Source organism: Ylistrum balloti, unplaced genomic scaffold, assembly GCF_031769215.1.
Source record: "Ylistrum balloti isolate Yb309-2 unplaced genomic scaffold, AGI_CSIRO_Ybal_v1 Utg369830, whole genome shotgun sequence".
Classification (NCBI taxonomy): domain Eukaryota; kingdom Metazoa; phylum Mollusca; class Bivalvia; order Pectinida; family Pectinidae; genus Ylistrum; species Ylistrum balloti.
Window position 1 is genome coordinate 411,639 of NW_026781993.1, and position 21,724 is coordinate 433,362.

The 21,724-nt window shown below is 35.6% G+C and overlaps 1 protein-coding gene across 1 annotated transcript; it reads left to right on the forward strand.

The window, feature by feature from the left end:
- Nucleotides 1-840: 840 nt before the first annotated feature.
- On the forward strand, nt 841-19,757 carry LOC132545152 (uncharacterized). Its single transcript, XM_060208828.1, has 2 exons — nt 841-906; nt 15,442-19,757. The coding sequence occupies exon 2, from the start codon at nt 15,543-15,545 to the stop codon at nt 17,589-17,591; it is 2,049 nt and encodes a 682-aa protein (XP_060064811.1). The 5' UTR covers nt 841-906; nt 15,442-15,542; the 3' UTR covers nt 17,592-19,757.
- The last annotated feature ends 1,967 nt before the right edge of the window (nt 19,758-21,724 follow it).

Below are 21,724 nucleotides of genomic sequence, written 5' to 3' on the forward strand. Positions count from 1 at the left end.
GACGTCTATTGTGAATAAGGAACGACAACTCTGTTAGATTGGTCGTAATGTGGTCTCGAGGAAACCGACCAAGTTGGTTGTTGTTTTTGTCAACGAATATCGCTAAAATGTTCTTTTTTCTACAATAACACGTCATATAAGATATTTGCTTAGTGTATCGTGAAAATGCAGCGAGCACGGTTCAAAAAGATTGCTGTAGGTTAAACGGTATTTATTTAAGAAAACATAAAAATAACTGGCCGTGCAGCTAGGGAAAAAATGTTTCTTTTGTTCTTCAAATATTTATGGTTATACGAAAAGTTAGAATCAAATAGATTTTTCCAGATGTTCTGATTTCTCTATTAAGTTTAGAAATTTATATTTTTGCGATTTGATATTTTTCTTGAAAATCAAATGGGGGACATTTGAAATAGTCTTAACAACTGTTATCAACATTTGTTGATAGTAGTGATTTACACAAAACAGACACACGAAAAAATGACTCACAAACTGTATTTTATTTGGAATGCATCATAAAAAAGATTAAATATTCGGTCCATGTATGAAGTACTGTTGTTGACTTTGTTATTAGACAACACGTGAATGTGAGGATTCCTTATTGTTCCTAACAAAACCTCACAGCCTCGGGCGTGATTCTGGCGTCATGATTTATGAATGTGTCATTCAAAATTCCTGTCAAACGAAGTGCGTCAAGGTTGTAGATTAAGATGAATATTTATCCAGGGATGGCATCGTATTTTCATGACGTACCGCCACTAAGGGGGCCTGCACTATAGGTTAATGCCCCATACATATGAGCCGTGTAATCAGCTTGTCGACCGGAATCAGAGGGTGTATGTATTCCATGGCTGTGTTAAAAGATACAGCGGTGCTGATATAAACAGGACACGTTGAATTGTTTAGTGTGTGAGTATCGTAAATAACATTTACTTTATCATTATTCTTTAATAATTGTGTCTATTTTTTTTTAAATAATGTGTTCTATTTACACTTTTCGGATCCAACTGTATGTGTTAACATGATGTATGATTAATGATAATTATATCATAGAAATACAAGTAAATATATCATTTTTATATTTTAAAAAATCTTCTAATCATTAGTTACTCTTTGGAAACAAAAAATTGTTCATGCATATAAATCACAATTTTCTGAATATCTCTTCGAAATTCTCGATCTTACTACATGTATAATATAACAATACACACACGTGTGGTCAAAAGTGGGGTTCCTTCCACAGGCTAGTGCTGACGGCTTTATCACAACACCACGTACATCGTCACTCTCACAGCAATCACAAGCTGACCGAATTTTTTTTCTGCCTTCCCACGATTACTTGCCACATATCTTAGTGGACATTTTGAATCTCCTAGGAATTAGATTAGGCTTCTACAACCGACAGTAACACGGTGTTCGGTCTTATATTTGGCTAGAACATTATATAGGGCGTAATCTTTCATGGTTGTACGTTCAAATTATTGTTTATTTAATTCTGGGTTGCCTTACAATTCATGTATATATTTCTATATATTTATCCATGTAGAAATCAACAACAGCTAAAAATAAGACAACAGACTGTCAACACACAATTCTTAAGTAACTGCCAGATCACTAGGGACTCAGGTTTGTGGTAGGGAGACATAAATACAGGATGCGAATTATCTATATATTAATGTGCTAACTCATAAATAATGATAATTATAACTCCTCAACAGTCGTTGAAAAATGTTGGCAGATCCAGCTAGTCTAGATCAGCGAGTCAGACTACACTACATCAACGTTAAGGCTAACAGCATTACAATAAATATTATTATGCAATTTCAAATTGCACTTTAAAATTATCTTTCTATAAATATTTTACAACCTACACATAAACTGGTAGACTCTTTCAAATCCTTAAAAAGTTATCAGGATAAGGGATCTGTAAGATATACTACAGCTTCCTTTGGTTAATACATAACGTTTGTTTAATACCTAAGTGACAGATTTTCACCATCATTGCTGAAACTGAAAATTATATAACATTACTATCCTGAATTCTGATTATTAGCTTTGGACAGTGCTCACAAAATCATTTGTATTCATAAACTTAAGAATATGACAAAAAACAACATTTTGATCATCATATACCTCATACAATATTAAGCTAATTTTAATAAAAAAAATACATAAAAAAATAATTTGAATAATAACTGTAATAAATATAACGTGTTACGTCGGTACGCTCGATGTATGGTGACCTTGAATCCCAAGGAACGTTAGCGACATGCTAGTGTGTTAAATATAAATCGATTTATGTATCAAGGCGTGACTGTGGTGGCTTTGGTGATTTGGTTAAAAAGGTAAGTTTTTAGAATGGACACGCAAAGCTCTTAATATTTAATATGTACACGAACCACAGAAACACACAAGTACCGCTAGTTGTTTTGTTCCTAAATATCACATTTTTTTGAAACACTTCAGCACTTAATATGTGATAAAAATATTTCTAATCACACAATTTTACTTCCGGGTGTTTATGTTGTTGACATAATAACCCATGCATGCACGCTGTTAGGATAAGGAGAGAAATGGACAGCGAACGCGATGATTGCCTGTAGGGGTGGGGGTGGCGGTGGGGGCGGTGGGGGTGCTGGGGTGTTGTCAATTGCTATTACAGCCGAGAGTATCATAATACAGTTGCAGCAATATGTTACATGTGACGGGAGACAACCCACAACACTTGTAAACTATATCATATATTAATGTGTCGGCTAATTAACTTTTAAAATACCTACGTCTGTCACCAAGACAATTGGAACATGTATGATGATGACATAAATACATATAGTGAAGAATACATGAGGTGTGGCTTGTACTCTGCCTTCCAATGAAAAGTGATTCCTTTATTTAAAATGACGATTGATACATGTTTAATTAGGAGTTCTTCTAACTAGGTGAGTAAAGGTGTCCATTTTATTGTACCGGAGATTTTCCACTGTTATTTGATCTTGAATGGGGATTCGCTCCTTTTTTTTTTGCACGATGAAAAGTTATCTATTTAAACTTAAACTCAGTGTCGTGCCGTTTGGCTGATGCCATTTACCAAGGAAACTTATTTTACTTTCGATAAAGCAAAATAAAAACTGTTTCAGGTTTCTAAGTCGACCCTTTTGACTTACTGATTCAAAAGCGTGGAATAAACTGAAAAAAAATATAAAGAAATAGATGAAAAATTATTCTTTCCAATTTAAAAGTTGAAAATAAGATTCTGGTCCCAAATACATTATTTGATTTAAACATGTTTTATTGGCATCAAATATACAGGTTGGATTGGGCACAAGTTTTCTGACTTATATTAAGCCCTTTCCTATAAAGTTTGACAAAATACATATTAACAAGACAAGACGACATACAATTATTACGCGGAGAGAGAGAGATATCAAAATCTATTTGAGTGTTCAGTATATACTGCTGAGCGATTTGACATAGTTTTACATTATCTTCATACGAGTAGTTAATGCTACCATATAGAAGTAACTGCAGGTCTAGAGGAATAAAATTATGTAGTTATCGGTATATAATCGATCTCTGGTCCGCATGATTATCACAAACAAACAAAAATAGTGGTAAGTGTCTTCAACAGGATGTCCACATTGACAGCAACGGTTATATATAAGATTGGAACTGAAAAAGGTCATTGTTAAAGGTACTGGATTTATTTCTTAACCTCGCGTGCAGTATATTAGCCTTACGACTACCAATTAAATAATAATTTGGAAGTACTGTAGGGGTTCGAAGGGAATTTTTACAGACAGAGCAAGAAACACTTTGTCTAATTTCAAGTTCAAGTTGGTTACAAAATCGGGTAGTAGACGAAAAAAAGAACAATTTGTTAGTTGTAGTCGGAAATTTGGTAAAGAGTAATTTTGTGCATTACGGATGTTATATTGAGAGTTTTCTGATATTAAAGGGGGCAACAGAGAGGACAGATAGTTAGGAGTGAGATTGTTTTTTATTTTGTGGAAAAGCTGTAGTTTTCTCCTGGAGCGTCTTTCTGATAGCAGTTCTAGACCACTTTCAGAATAGACTTTCTACTGGTATATGATGGTAAACCAGTGATAATTCTAGCAGATTCTAACTGAAGTTTTTATGCTAGTAGCATTTTCAATGCTCTTCAGCATGTTGCTTTCGCCCCTGAGTATCAGTACTTCGTTTCCATTGGTTCATAAATCGAAAGTTTACTCCTACTCCATCTGCCGGACATTACTGTAATCATTGGATTATCGCCCCTACAAGTTGCTGATGCTAGTCATTAAATGAAACAACCTTATCGACATTTTCTTCATTACTTGTACATCAAGAAAACGTTTTGTGTTGTGTATTAATGATAATCAGACATCGAAATTTGTAAATACAATGACAAAGACTCACGTTTATGGTGGTAAATTTTGCAATGCGATGCCAATATGGCGACTTAACTTTCTTTTCCGCGCGATGCATTGTGGGTGTCATATACATTTGTATTACTTTCTTTTTTTTCTTTTTCGAAAATTTACTTCCCGTTTAATACTATTGAAAACTATTAAAATACTGAAATATGTAGTTGAAAATAAAAATGAAACTAAAATAAGAATGATTTAGAGTAGCATAAAATTTTGACGGAAACAGCCGGGTGCTCAGTGCTGCTGGACCCTGAAAGAAGACGGCGGCTGAAAGAAGACGGCGGGTAATTTATGTAGGTAAGTATCACTATATATATGTGTGTGTGTAAGCTGAATTTAAAGTCAATACTGATACTGAACTAGCAATTGCATTTTTTGGAACAATTCATGTGAAATTTGAAATCGACGGCGACGCGCAAGCTGGGCACTGCCGCCGCACTTTTTTTCAAAATATTTTCAAGACTTTTCCTTTGAAGCAGTATGCATTGAAAAATGTTATGTAAGCATCTAGCACATTTTTGTTGCTTCCGTAAAGTATTTCATTATTTTGACATGGATTTATTTTTGAATGATCGTTTCATAATGGTCTCATCGCGCAAGTGGCTGGGCACTGCCGCCATAGCACTGTGTAATATATTTTTCTTTAAAAATATTTTGCTATTGTAGACTTTTCCTTTGAAGCAGTTGAATGCCAATTGTGATGAAGTTAATATATATAGCTTTGCTTAAAATTAACGATTACAATAGGAAGATTGGGAATAATGAAGATGTCAATTAACATCTGAATCCCGGAAAGTGTTTTAATGAAGATTAGGATAAACCTAGCAAAGTGTTAGGTCCCAGTGTGAATGTGTAAAGTGTAAGGTCCCAGTGTGAATGTGTAAAGTGTAATTGGTACAATTCTTATTATGCCTGAACTTTTAATATATGTACTGTATTTGTTCATCTCAGAAATTTCAGTATTGTGTCAACAGCGTCCACTTTCAGTTCAACACTTTTGATTCATCAATTTTACCCAGCCCTAGGCTCAATATTTGTCATTAATTGTCGACTGTTTTTTAGCGTTTTAGAGTTTTATTTCCATGGTGATTGGAATGAAATGGGATAAATAGTCTAACCAATACCCCTCGAGAGCTAATTAAGTATTATCACTTTGGACCTTATTAAAAGTCAAGTTGAAACTTTAAGTGACCGTATGTACAACAATAAGATGTCAATAATCAATGAAATTGATTGATTGAGAGGACATTTTCTTAGTACAGTTAACCAGGCTTTGTAGTGGTTTGTTCAGAATTGTAGTTCTGGTTAAGTAACCATTAATTATGTCCTTTCAGCTACAATGACATACATTTTTGAAATACCTCTACCGTAGCTAAATGTGGCATTTGTAATAGACAGCCAATGTTAATTTTGTGATAGACGTAGCCAAAGTTAATTTTAGGATCAGTTAGGACAGCTACTGTTTGTAACAGGCATGGGTTCAATTACATGATGATGTAATTAATTAAATTACAATTACATTATGAAAATGGCATTGCCATTACATGACAGTCCAATGTAATTAATTAAATCACACATTACTTTTCAAGTCAAAATGATTTTGGAAATACAAACGCCAAAATAAATTATCATACTGCACAGATTTATCACACAAATTTAACTTTATGATTCAATCTCTGTATGACCATGGTCAAGATATCATTATTTTGCAAGCTGTCCATCGCTTAATAATTTGACAGTCCTGAACGTCAATATATTTAATATAGACTCCTATTGGGAAGTTCAAGACTATAAGCTTATACAGAAGTGTATATTTCTTGCACATAATCATAGCATTAAAGAAATATAGTTATTTATTTCCCTTACTCTCTTTCAGCAAGTGGATATCCCTGAAGAAATGAAATCTGGAATGGTAGAAGGTATCTCTATTGATTCTTATAACTTGGAATTGGCTATGGTGACCAACAATGGATTTGAGGACCTTATGGTGGAGAAAAACGTCCTTCTTTCCGGCCTCCAATTAGATGTTAAAGATGATTAATCACTTGAGGAGATGCTAACAACCATGTTGCCTTTTAAGGTCACATTACTCTCTAAAGGCGGCAGTATATTTACCATCACAAAAGAAGAATTAACAAATCGCGGAAACTAAAAAATGTGGAAAAGATCATTGTATACTGCATTTGTAGTAAATTTGTATACAATCTTCAATTTACTTGAGTAGAAAGATTCACTAGTTATACCAAGTTTGTGTAGAAAGGATCACTGTATACTGAGTTTGTAGTGTACATAGAAAGGTTTACTTATTTTTTTTTCTGAGTTAAGTGTATACAATATATATAAAACAACTTTTTGTAGAAAAGATCACCGCATACTGAGTTTGTTGTTTACAAATGTGTAGAAAAGATCGCTGTATACCGAGTTTATAGTTTACAATTGTCTAGAAAAATCACTGTATACTGAACATAATACGACTTCTGTTTAAAACCTTCATTTAAACTTAGTCATGTATTTTTTTTATTTATCTTAAAAGTCTACCTGCAACAATTTTGTGTATGCAATTTTGTACTAGGATATTGACATGACAAGATTACATTGCTGATCAAAGCATGGAAAGAATACTGTATCTAAAAACTGAATAAAACAAGATATAAGCATCTTTATCATGTTTTTATTATTATTATTATCATTATTATTATTTTTCCATGATGTCTGTCCACATGGAATTTGTAAGCACTCTTGTGCATTCTTATACCACTATAAGGGTGGGTAAATCGAATCAAGTTGTCTATCTGTCCATCCATCTGTTTGTCTGTCTGTAGACACATCTTGTCTGGACAACTCCAATGAAACTTTGCAGTAATATTCGGTACAATGTGTAGATGTGCATGCACCATTTTCCCTCCTCGAAATATTGAGTGCCATGGCAACTGGTCAATATAGACAGGTTTTGCATGTCGGTGAACTTCTAAACCTGTGGACCAATTTCAACAAAACTTCGAAGGAATGTTAGGGAACATGTGCACATGCCGCTGTGTTTCAGAGGATGTTTCTGTGCAAAAGGTCACCATGGGGAGATAACTAAGGCTGTGGGTGTTGGGGGTATTAGTTATCATTTGGATTACAGTTTCAGTTATCCCTGGGCAATGTGGAGAGGATAAAGTAATGATTTTGAGGATTGAATGTAGAGGTCACAGTACTTGCATAAGTACTATATGATTACTTTGTAAACGCATTGAGGCTAAGGCAGTTAGTATACCTTAATCAAATTTGGAACATGTATCCCTTATGAGGAGAAGTCGGTTTCTTTAGAAATTCAGGGTCAGATGTCAAAGATCAAGGTCACAGTCAAAAAACGGATAGTTGCATGGGGTGTTTTCCTTTGCATTACCCTCGTTTTTCTATCAAATTTCACAACCTTAAAGATATTCACATCTTGCAAATTTCAAGGTTCAAGGTCACTGTAAGGATGTTAAAGAATGATAATACAAGAGGAATAAAATATCTTGCGACAAGTTTTAGAGAACAAAGAATATATAAACATGTCAACAGAATTGTAGAACCAGCAAAACAAGTGTAAAATTGAAACAAAGACAATATCTACTTGAAGATTCCCTGAAAAAGTACAAGGAGAATAAGACAGGTGTTCCGGAAGAATAGGCATCTTCTATTTTAAGTTATGGTGATAAATCAAGTTTGTTTTAGAAAATTGGCACTCTTATGCAGTCATTTACAAACAATCTGGAAAATGAAGCTGTCCAATATTTGTATGTAGCATGTTTTTTGCATGGTTGTCTAACTAATGGTCTTAAACCAATAAGATACGCAGTCTTTAAAGTGATAATATGGTGTCCAAGATCAACATTCCCTACAATGTATCCAAAGAAATGGACAACTTCCCTATCATTGCATCTTGGAGCCTACTTGGGACATGTATTACATAAGTAATACTGCTATGCTGGTCATTTTTTTATGGGATGCAATGATTTACTGCTTGCATAAAGTTGGTTTCAGTATATAGCAAGTTAATAAGAAAGAATTTATTTTTTAATTGTCTTAGCATACCAGTACTTTCAGTACTTTGATTCTAGTTTGTCTGCATCACCGAGAGAGCACCCATCCCAAACTTCACAACAGTATTCTAGTAATGGAAGAATATAAGCCTTATAGATTTTGACTAAAGTTTGTCGATTTAACATGTATTTACATGTATCCTAAATACACGTATATCATATAGCCATATTGGTTATATAATAAATATCAACAAGACTTGTAGATAACAAAATCTATCCGGTGTCCTTAAAGGCTGGGTAGGTGAGCTCGCCTTGTGTTACAAGTATGGTAATTAGGTAATTTAATTTCCAGTTGTCATGCATCAGGTATTCGATATTATACAGAGGTCGTTTGACTTTAACTGAATGTCACCTTGAATTTCTAGTTCATTTACCTTTACACGTACTTTTACGTATCATACATCTTTAATCAGTAAAAAAAAAAAGTTGTTGACGGGGAGGTTTGCATAAAGCTGAAACCAGTCATTCAGACTGTATGGAGCAACACCAGACATTGTCATAAATATTGATACCAGGAAGCTGCACTATACACAGCGTTAATAATTGAAACTGCAGGGGACAGCAACAGACATATCGATAATAATTGATACTGTAGAGGACAGCAACAGACATATCGATAATAATTGAGACTGTAGTTGGCAGCACAAGACATAGTGATAATGTTTGAGACTACAGGGGGCAGCACAAGACATGGTGATAATGTTTAAGATTGTAGGGGCCAGGACCAGACATAGTGATAATGTCTGAGATTGTAGGGGGCAGCACCAGATTTAGTTCGAATTATTGAGACTGTAGGAGGCAACAACAGACACAATGATAAGCATTGATACTGTAGGGGGCATCACCAGAAATAGTGATAATGTTTGAGACTGTAGGGGGCAGCACCAAACATAGTGATAACGTTTTAGGTTGTAGGGAGCAGCACCAGACATAATGATAACATTTTATATTGTATGGGCAGCACCAGACATAGTGATAACGTTTTAGATTGTGGGGGCAGCACCAAACATGGTGATAACGTTTTAGACTGTAGGGGGCAGCACCAGACATAGTGATCATGTTTGAGATTGTAGGGGGCAGCAACAGATATAGTGATAATGATTTAGATTGTAGGGGGCAGCACCAGATTTAGTTCGAATTATTGAGACTGATGGATGTTTCTTTACGCAGTGTTAGGGTGTTTACCACTGATGGATGTTTCTTTACGCAGTGTTAGGGTGTTGTTTACAACTGATGGATGTTTCTTTATGCAGTGTAAGGTTGTTGTTTACCACTGATGGATGTTTCTTTACGCAGTGTAAGGTTGTTGTTTACCACTGGTGGATGTTTCTTTACACAGTGTTAGGTTGTTGTTTACCACTGATGGATGTTTCTTTACGCAGTGTAAGGTTGTTGTTTACCACCGATGGATGTTTCTTTACGCAGTGTAAGGTTGTTGTTTACCACTGATGGATGTTTCTTTACGCAGTGTAAGGTTGTTGTTTACCACTGATGGATGTTTCTTTACGCAGTGTTAGGTTGTTGTTTACCACTGATGGATGTTTCTTTACGCAGTGTAAGGTTGTTGTTTACCACTAATGGATGTTTCTTTACGCAGTGTAGGGGGCAGCAACAGATATAGTGATAATGATTTAGATTGTAGGGGGCAGCACCAGATTTAGTTCGAATTATTGAGACTGTAGGAGGTAACAACAGACACAGTGATAACCATTGATACTGTAGGGGGCAGCACCAGACACAGTGATGATTATTGATACTGTAGGGGGCAGCACCAGACACAGTGATAACCATTGATACTGTAGGGGGCAGCACCAGACACAGTGATGATTATTGATACTGTAGGGGGCAGCACCAGACACAGTGATAACCATTGATACTGTAGGGGTTAGCACCAGACACAGTGATAACCATTGATACTGTAGGGGGGGCAGCACCAGACACAGTGATGATTATTGATACTGTAGGGGTTAGCACCAGACACAGTGATAACCATTGATACTGTAGGGGGCAGCACCATACACAGTGATAACCATTGATACTGTAGGGGGCAGCACCAGACACAGTGATAATGTCTGAGATTGTAGGGGGCAGCACCAGAAATAGTGATAATGTTTGGGACTGTAGGGTGCAGCACTAGACATAGTGATAATGTTTAAGATTGTAGGGGGCAGCACCAGACATAGTGATAATGTCTGAGATTGTAGGGGGCAGCACCAGATATAGTGATAATTTTTTAAATTGTAGGGGGCAGCACCAGACATAATGATAACGTGTAAGGTTGTAGGGGGCAGCACCAGAAATAGTGATCATGTTTGAGATTGTAGGGGGCAGCACCAGATATAATGATAATGTTTGAGACTGTAGGGGGCAGCACCAAACATAGTGATAACGTTTTAGATTGTAGGGGGCAGCACCAGACATAATGATAACATTTTATATTGTATGGGCAGCACCAGACATAGTGATAACGTTTTAGATTGTGGGGGCAGCACCAAACATGGTGATAACGTTTTAGACTGTAGGGGGCAGCACCAGACATAGTGATCATGTTTGAGATTGTAGGGGGCAGCAACAGATATAGTGATAATGATTTAGATTGTAGGGGGCAGCACCAGATTTAGTTCGAATTATTGAGACTGATGGATGTTTCTTTACGCAGTGTTAGGGTGTTTACCACTGATGGATGTTTCTTTACGCAGTGTTAGGGTGTTGTTTACAACTGATGGATGTTTCTTTATGCAGTGTAAGGTTGTTGTTTACCACTGATGGATGTTTCTTTACGCAGTGTAAGGTTGTTGTTTACCACTGATGGATGTTTCTTTACGCAGTGTTAGGTTGTTGTTTACCACTGATGGATGTTTCTTTACGCAGTGTAAGGTTGTTGTTTACCACCGATGGATGTTTCTTTACGCAGTGTAAGGTTGTTGTTTACCACTGATGGATGTTTCTTTACGCAGTGTAAGGTTGTTGTTTACCACTGATGGATGTTTCTTTACGCAGTGTTAGGTTGTTGTTTACCACTGATGGATGTTTCTTTACGCAGTGTAAGGTTGTTGTTTACCACTAATGGATGTTTCTTTACGCAGTGTAGGGGGCAGCAACAGATATAGTGATAATGATTTAGATTGTAGGGGGCAGCACCAGATTTAGTTCGAATTATTGAGACTGTAGGAGGTAACAACAGACACAGTGATAACCATTGATACTGTAGGGGGCAGCACCAGACACAGTGATAACCATTGATACTGTAGGGGGCAGCACCAGACACAGTGATAACCATTGATACTGTAGGGGGCAGCACCAGACACAGTGATGATTATTGATACTGTAGGGGGCAGCACCAGACACAGTGATAACCATTGATACTGTAGGGGGCAGCACCAGACACAGTGATAACCATTGATACTGTAGGGGGCAGCACCAGACACAGTGATGATTATTGATACTGTAGGGGTTAGCACCAGACACAGTGATAACCATTGATACTCTAGGAGGCAGCAACAGACTTAGTTTGAATTGTTGTTTTTTACCACTGATGGATGTTTCTTTATGCAGTGTAAGGTTGTTGTTTACAACTGATGGATGTTTCCTTACGCATTGTTAGGGTGTTGTTTACAACTGATGGATGTTTCTTTATGCAGTGTAAGGTTGTTGTTTACCACTGATGGATGTTTCTTTACGCAGTGTAAGGTTGTTGTTTACCACTGATGGATGTTTCTTTACGCAGTGTTAGGGTGTTGTTTACAACTGATGGATGTTTCTTTACGCAGTGTAAGGTTGTTGTTTACTACTGATGGATGTTTCTTTACGCAGTGTTAGGGTGTTTACCACTGATGGATGTTTCTTTACGCAGTGTAAGGTTGTTGTTTACTACTGATGGATGTTTCTTTACGCAGTGTTAGGGTGTTTACCACTGATGGATGTTTCTTTACGCAGTGTTAGGGTGTTGTTTACAACTGATGGATGTTTCTTTATGCAGTGTAAGGTTGTTGTTTACCACTGATGGATGTTTCTTTACGCAGTGTAAGGTTGTTGTTTACCACTGATGGATGTTTCTTTACGCAGTGTTAGGGTGTTTACCACTGATGGATGTTTCTTTACGCAGTGTTAGGGTGTTGTTTACAACTGATGGATGTTTCTTTACGCAGTGTAAGGTTGTTGTTTACTACTGATGGATGTTTCTTTACGCAGTGTTAGGGTGTTTACCACTGATGGATGTTTCTTTACGCAGTGTTAGGTTGTTGTTAACCACTGAAGTACTTATTTTTAGTATTTTGATGTTGTTTATCGTTGCTGGAAGCTTATTTGCTAGTGTGATGTCATTGTTTAAGGTTGCATGAATTGTTTAGCGTTGGTGGTTCTGAACGTTCATTTTGCGTTTTGTTTACTTATACTAGACAGTTATTTGTTCAGTGTAAGGGTGTGTTTACTTCCGTTGAATGCCTTCTTTTACACTGATTCGGACTGACGGTATAAACGTTTCTGCGTATGTAAATATCCTTATAGTGAAGTGGACATCCACATCCAACAAGGAAGCTACTACATATGAATGTGTCCTCTTCTTACATGCAACACACACATGGTCTGTCCTAGATGTCGTTGATATGGTATGGCGTGTATGTACTTGTTGACAGACTGATTGATGTTAACATGCACAGCCGGTCTGCATATTGCATACTTGAAACATTATATTAAGGTGTGCATTTCCAGAGGTGAGATAATGAAAGTCTGTTGTATGAAGTTTACTGTTAGCGCTATCAACAAAGAAAGGATTAACTTTCTCTAAATAGCTTACTGTTCCTGTTTTGAATGCCCCCAAAGGTAAGATTTTCTGTACCCAATCATACCTGTGACCTTGGTCTTTCTATCCTTCTGCGCCCCATACCCATTTTACGTTGAGCAGATTTTAACGAAAAACATGTATATGATGTTTTACGGTAAGGAATCCCGTATGATATTTACCAAGCATTCGTTGAGACTCTACAACTGGACAAAGACTAAAAGTTATGAATTGGAATCGTCTTCACAGTTTTAATTCAAATCCATTGAAACGTTACGCGTAATATCTTAAATTTGTTCAACATGAAATTTGAATTCTCTATTAATCAACCCAGTATTGTGATGGTCCAGAAATCTCGCCATGACTTTACAAAGCATTGAGCAGTGTAATCCTTTCATATCTATATATCTGATGAGATATGTATTTGCTTTTCTCACATATTAGCAATAACAGTTCATTAGATTGACAATATTCTGGTTTAAGTTGGCACGTACACAATGTCAGGCTGTAGGCGTGAAAAAGCAGTCAACTGGAAACGTGGAACCCTTACAGCCAGCCAGTTTAATCATTTATGTTAGCGATTTACATAAGATGATTAAACGCTAAAAGGAAGTCCTCGAAAAAGAAACATATGATATATAAAATGTTGGTAGTCTATATATCTGGGATTCACTGGGATTACTATGAAAAAAATCATAAAATTTAAAATAAGACCTGTCAAGAGGAAACAAAAGGTTGAATCTACAGAAATAAAACTAAACCGGAAGAAAATACTCAAAAAATGATAATTACTGGTGTTTAAATCTCCTATGGTCTGTTTCCTGTTTCACAACCTTTTATTTCAGTTACAATTCGTGGTAGTGCGTTATAATGGATGGCAAGAAAATATTTGCATTCATGAATAATTGTTGTAAGCAGGTGTTATGTCGTCAAAGTTTGTGAAATAATCAAATAGTTAACAAAGTCATAGAACTTTCAAAATGCTAAATCATAGTTATTTTCGGTATTCAAGAATGCTGCCATGGATTTCAATACGCATGTTTTAAAATAAAATCCACGTTACCCACAGATACTTTAAATGCTTCATATTTTATAATGCAGCTTTTAGCGCGAATTAAAGACCATCACGTGAGAATCATTTATGTGCTCAGTGTTATTCTGAATATGTCTTTGTTTGCATATAATAACAGATTTATCATCAATTTGTTCATCGCTAACTTTTGCTACAAAACCTGAAATTGTACACACACAACGAAGTAGAGGCCTATGTATGTCAGTTTGACAATATGCAAAGATAAAGGATGAATGCATATTCAAACAATACGGAATCTCTTTGGAATGAAATTTTGCTGTTTTTCAGAGTTGCATCATGTCCATTGTTCTCGAGTTGTTGAAAGGTTTACAGGGTTTAGATTGGTTTGTGGTATAGTATTTACTCGTATCAGCATTGCTTTGACAGCTAAATAAACACGAGAGTGACTTGTTTCCAATGTTGTCTGCTGATCAATGTTCAGTGGCAAAAGTATAACTCACTGTAGCTAAACAAAAAACCTAGTGCTGAATTCACAGATCGACTAACTTGGCTAAAATAAATATAAACATCTGTTCACATGTTAAACCAAAATAGATTCGGAAATAGTGGCAGAATTTCAATAACTGATATTTATCATGACGACAAGAATTGCGAGAAAAGAGACGTCAGTTATTGTAGGATACAATGCACAATAATTCTGTCCTATTATACAGCTGAAAAACACTGTTTCCTCGTAGCTATAATGTGTTTTGTTAGTATTATGAAGCAAAATTCAAGACATTTTCTCCGATTTTTCAGTTATTCTTCAATATAATCACAACATCTAGAGTTCGTCAGTCACGCTAAGAACTTTTACTATGTTCTTTATCAGTCCTTCTAGAGCTCGTCAGTCACACTAAGAACTTTTAGTATGTTCTTAACCCGTCCTTCTAGAGCTCGTCAGTCACTCTAAGAACTTCTAGTACTATCTTTATCAGTCCTAGAGCTCGTCAGTCACTCTAAGTAATTTTATAATGCTCTTTATCAGTCCTAGAGCTCGTCAGTCACGCTAAGAACTTTCAGCACGTACTTTATGATTGAGGTTGTAAAGTATATTTAGATTATTCTTTAAAATATTGATTTCTGTTTCAGGTAGACGTCAAGAAGGTGAATGAAATTTCAAATGCTGATTATATAAAAGTAACGAAGATGGACAAATCGCGTTACGAAACTAACAAATTAGAATATCCGTAATGACTATCATGGGAGATAACTCAAGTTATCACCAGATTCGTGACGAAATGAGAATAATGCCGATAACATCAGGTCAGGCCAAATCTGCAATAAGTGTTTCATCTGGAGTCATATTTGCAATAACTGTTAGGACTGTGAGGTACAGTAAAGCCAACAGGAAGCAGATCTTGGCAGTGTGTTTTGTATCTTTGCTACTTTTTGCTAACTTCAGGTACAATCAGCCGTCTAAATTTCGATTCAGTAACAACAATGTGAATGCCGTGTGTACTCTGCCAGAAATTGACCCCTTCGATGATGAGATTATGAAACTGAACTGGCATCCACGGCCAGTCGTGTGTGAAAATACTCCACCATTCATGTTTATAGACAGAAAAGGTTTCATCCATTTAAACAGTACGACCTTATCTTCAGAGAAGCTATCAAACTCGGATATAGACTGCACTTACCAGCACGTGGAACGTCAGTTTGACGATGACGTCATATTCAAAAAGGAAGTACGTTTCGTTGAACCAGAATATATCGAATGTGATTTCGTGGTCGCCAGGTGTCGTGACAAAGGCGGTAAAAAGTTATACGAAAGTTTACTTATCAACGTAAATCCCCACACCGACAAGAGCATTCGCAATGAATCACAACAGCAATTAAGCGTACTTGTATTAGGAATAGATTCGTTGTCCAGAAACGGAGCTTTACGGAAACTTCCTAAAACAATGAAATATTTTGAAGATGTGTTGGGCGGAATATCATTCAAAGGCTATACCAAAGTGGGTGAAAACACGTTTCCTAATCTAGTACCTCTTTTGACTGGAAAGAAAGCGGATCCGAGAGAGTTGCCGCATGTTTGGGGGCAACATTATTTTGACGATTATCCTCTTATCCACCATAACTTTTCCAGTGCTGGATATGTGACCCTGTACGCAGAAGACTGGCCAGCGTTCTCCACGTTTAACTATGCATCCAAAGGTTTCATTGTCCCGCCGAGTGACCACTACATACGTCCAATGTATCTAGGTATGAAAAAAATGCAACCTGTTGTGACTTCACTTGATCAGGTTTTCCTCTTTCTTGAAGACAAAAATATAAAGATGAAATCATCTTCACTGTGCTTTAAAAATCAACTAAAACATCATATGTTTCTGGAATATTTTAAGAGATTTGTTGATGTTTACAGAAAAAAGGCGAAGTTTGCTTTTACTTGGATGAACGAAATTAGCCATGATTATTCAAATTTTCTGGAGATAGCCGATCAAGATTTTGTGGATTTTTTAATTTGGCTAAAGGAGGATGGTCATCTGAACAATACTGTGATGATGCTAATGAGTGACCATGGAAGCAGGACAGAAGCGATCAGGAACACCGCAGCTGGACGGATAGAGGTTCGAATGCCGCTTCTGTCTATAGCACTTCCAGAACATTTTAAACACCAACATCCAGTCCTTGTGGAGACGATGATACATAATTCAAAGGTCATAACAACGCCCTTTGACGTTTACGCGTTTATGGATGACGTTTTACACAAAAAGTTTGACAATCAGTTGCAATCAATAATAGACGGTAAACTTCCGCGGGGTATTAGTCTTTTCCGGAAAATTCCGAAAGAACGGACATGCGCAGACGCAGGTATACACGAGTTGTTTTGCGCATGTTTTACAAGTCATCCCGTTGATAAAACCAGTAAACTTGTTTTAGAAATAGCTAATGCCAGCGTAACTAAAATTAACGCCATGTTGTCTGATGTTAAACATAAATGTGCCGAACTGTCGTTTTCCCGGGTAGAAGATGCTCAGTTGATTGAATCAAATTTCAAACGTGCTGTAGAAAACGAGGAATTCACTTTAAGAAATCTTTTATTCAAACCCAAAGAAAACAAAAGGAAATATCTGGTACTTTTTAAAGCTGCACCCAGCGGTGCTTTGTTTGAAGTGACAGCCAATGTAGAGAATGATGACGTCATAAAGTTGGGTGATATCATCAGGACGAACAAGTATGGAACTCAGTCACAGTGTGTTGAAGACCGTGTGCTACGGAACTACTGCTTTTGTATTTGAAGTGCTATTCCGAACATATTTTTAAAAACAAAAAGTCACTTTACAGTATTACAGCTTTATCATATGGCAAAGTCAGAACAGATCTCAAATCAGATATTCAAATTTTGACTATAGTCAGTATTACAAACGTAATTGTGTAAATTAAAACATCATTTGTTTTTCTTTCTTATTTTGAAAAAAGGCATTTTATTGGCCTGTTTTAATTCTATCGTCTCATAACTTTTAGTATTTAGTCTTTGTTTGTTATATCGATTTTGATTGGTTATTGAGGCTACGTTATATGTGCACGTGCATATTTAGCGGTGAACTTATTTTAGCGATAAAGATACAGTGTTAGTGTATGATTGAGCTAATTACAGTATCTGAATACCATCAATGTAGCAATTGTAACAAAAGCGCGAAATCACCTCTGCGCTTATATGTTCAAAGTATTCAAACTTATTGAAATCATAAATAAAATTGCGAAGAGATCGCACTCTACATTGGTCTAGCTACATTGATGTGGTCTAGCTACATTGATGTGGTCTAGCTACATAACATTTTCTTCATGTTTATCTTTTGTATGTAATATGACCTGTTTTTGTAATTTATTCTGTACTTGCGTACGACTTTTGGGCAGCATCAAAGCTTACTTTTTTTACAAATCATTCCAATGCAACATAATGACGTCATTATATTGTGCAGACGTGTTATGAGTGCCAGAGACAATGCGACATATACATATGACGTCATTATATTGTGTGGACGTGTTACGAGTGCCAGGGACAATGCAACATACATCTTTGACGTCATTATATTGTGCGGACGTGTTACGTGTGCCAGAGACAATGTAACATATACCTATGACGTCACTTTATTTTGCGGACATGTTACGTGTTACGACAGATTTGTAATGAATATGCAAGAAGGTTTTTGTGAATGAAAACAGTTGATATTGACGACCTCGTGTGATATGCTGTATTGTATCGAGGATTTCACGTGAATGCTGATGTAATATGAATTATTGCAAACCTTTATGAAAATGACACTTTATTTCATTTCATAAATTTCATACCACTGACACATGCTTTTATTTTTCTCATTGTTTTTTAATAATAATTTTCAAACAGATAAAAACCCTGATCAGTGGTTAAGCAAAATCAGAAAAGTAGTTCCTACTGCGAAATAGGTATGGAATTGAAATTAGAAGTCATTTGCTGTCAAAAAGTCGGAGAAAATCTTAACTATATAGGGAACATTAAGAACGCACTGTTCTTTATATTTAAAAATAACCCGTTTTTGGAAAGTTACATTGATTTTTCTACCATTTTTATCTTGACAGGGATCAGTTTTCGATCACAATAGTTACCATGACTTTGTGCATAAAGTATTGATATATGAGCAGTTGAAACTCGCTATTTGTAAACACACCTCTATTTTAAACACGCCGCCATCGAAATTACGATTGTATATTGGGGCTTTAACCCTTTTTTCCGATTAATCGAGCTTACAAAAACTTAGTCGATAGCTTGATTTTTGGTTGTAGTCGTTTTTTCGACTTTTTTCGGCTATCGGAACACCACTATAAATAGATATACAAATATGACTTATTTAGAATATATTCTGGTTTGTCAGTGTGTGATCAATTAATATGACTTATTTAGAATATATTCTGGTTTGTCAGTGTGTGATCAATTAATATGACTTATTTAGAATATATTCTGGATTGTCAGTGTGTGATCAATTAATATGACTTATTTAGAAGATATTCTGGATTGTCAGTGTGTGATCAATTAATATGACTTATTTAGAATATATTCTGGTTTGTCAGTGTGTGATCAATTAATATGACTTATTTAGAATATATTCTGGATTGTCAGTGAGTGCTATATAAATATGACTTATTTAGAATATATTCTGGATTGTCAGTGTCTAATATATAAATATGACTTATTTAGAATATATTCTGGATTGTCAGTGTGTGATCAATTAATATGACTTATTTAGAATATATTCTGGATTGTCAGTGTGTGATCAATTAATATGACTTATTTAGAAGATATTCTGGATTGTCAGTGTGTGATCAATTAATATGACTTATTTAGAATATATTCTGGATTGTCAGTGAGTGCTATATAAATATGACTTATTTAGAATATATTCTGGATTGTCAGTGAGTGCTATATAAATATGACTTATTTAGAATATATTCGGGATTGTCAGTGTATGATCAATTAATATGACTTATTTACAATATATTCTGGATTGTCAGTGTGTGATATACAAATATGACTTGTTTAGAATATATTCTGGATTCTGATACCACACTATAGTTTCTAGATGTTTATTTATATAAATGCTATGATATGTATCATCCATTTTATATAATATTCCGAAACAAATTCTGTACAATGTTTGTTGAATAAGAAAGTCCATGTATATATATGCTTATAAAGGCAGCTTTTTTCAGCCGTCACATTGTTACGATTTCACTTAAAAACGATATAGTAATGTTATATTTTTCACGGCAATCATGAAACTGGCTGTAATTTTCTCTTTAAACTTTTATTTACAAATAACTATTTTTCGCGAATTTATTTCCTAGAAAACAAGGAAGTTTGGTTTGCGGTACTGAATATTTCTTTAATGCTCTAAAATACAAGTACTGATACTACCATCTCCTAATATTTATTTATATACCATGTAAATGATCGAATATTATTCTTAAACTCATCTCTTTTTTCTGCCTTTGATTTTTATTTTTTTCCAAAGACGGAGTTGAAATATTCCCAAGTTACTAGGCATAAAGTCAACAAACAAAATAAAACACCATTTGATTTCTCCACCATCATTTGTACCAGGTTACTTCCACAGCATACCTGTCAGAAACCTGTTACGCACACCAGGTAACACCTCACCTGTACTGATATACACTGAAAGGGATCCTATATCTACTGATGCAAACTGCAATATGTTTATTTAATTCATTCTCTACAAAATTTTAGAATGGTTATTTTGTATATATCTAATCTTTGAACTTACATTGATGTGCCTTATTAAAAATATTTTTTTATGTAAAATATATCTTTCGATCTTTCCGTTGTTTAGTGATATGCAACCGAGAAAGGTATGCATGTGTGTCTACGTGACATTCTTCAGGTTATGTTTGTCTGCACAGCTAGCATTTACCCATATCTAATTAAATGTCCTTATCAGGGTACGCCGTCAACGAAACACATGAGTACATTTTAAGCTGTTTCAATGCCTTGGCCGATCATGTTGTGTTTGTTTTCGTTTAAATGCATGAGGGATAGACATCTACCACATTTGCAGTATTTTATCAGACACTATTACACGGCAAGTCAACAATGCAAAAGATATGTAGTTTTTTCAATGACATGCATATACATGAACAGATAAAATATACGTAATAGTATCACGGACAAAAAAAGTGATAAAATACATATGCAAAATGTAGATTGTTTTCGTATTCAACTGGTGTTTCACATTTCGTCAAATAATCTGGATTTGGCGTTGATCCCAGAATGGAAAAGACATTTATTCTTTCAAAAAAATCCTTAATTGTTTGTTTGTAGAACCAATAGAAATGCCCGACACTTACATAGTTTTCTTCAATGCTGACCAATCATAAACCCAGACAATTTAAAAACATATGGTATTGAACATCCTTGGTTTTCCAAAGTTTCGGTCCAGGTCAAGCTGGAGAAATGATGTAGCTTGCATACCCAGCGGTATCAAGTCCAAAGGATACCTTTATATATATTGCTTTTCCAACAAATGTGCAAATAGTTCTTTCATCAAATCAATACAATGCCTGTCTATCACTCAATATCTACTACTCATGACTTTATCGAAATCAGTTCTAAAACGAGAGATAAATCATCAACCTCTCACAGGGTGCATTGCGGTACCCTGATAACGCCACTGTAAACAACTAACGCCCTTTCAATTAGGCTACCATATTTGGCTCATGACCTCACAAAAACCGCAAGTGCCTTTTTACGCTGATTGATAGCATACAGTCTACTGCTGTCATTGTTGGTGTTGTTAGGGATACCGCTATAGTTTTGTACGACATCAACCTTTGACCCTGACCGCGAGGTCAACCATTGATATGCCATTAGCCGTTTACA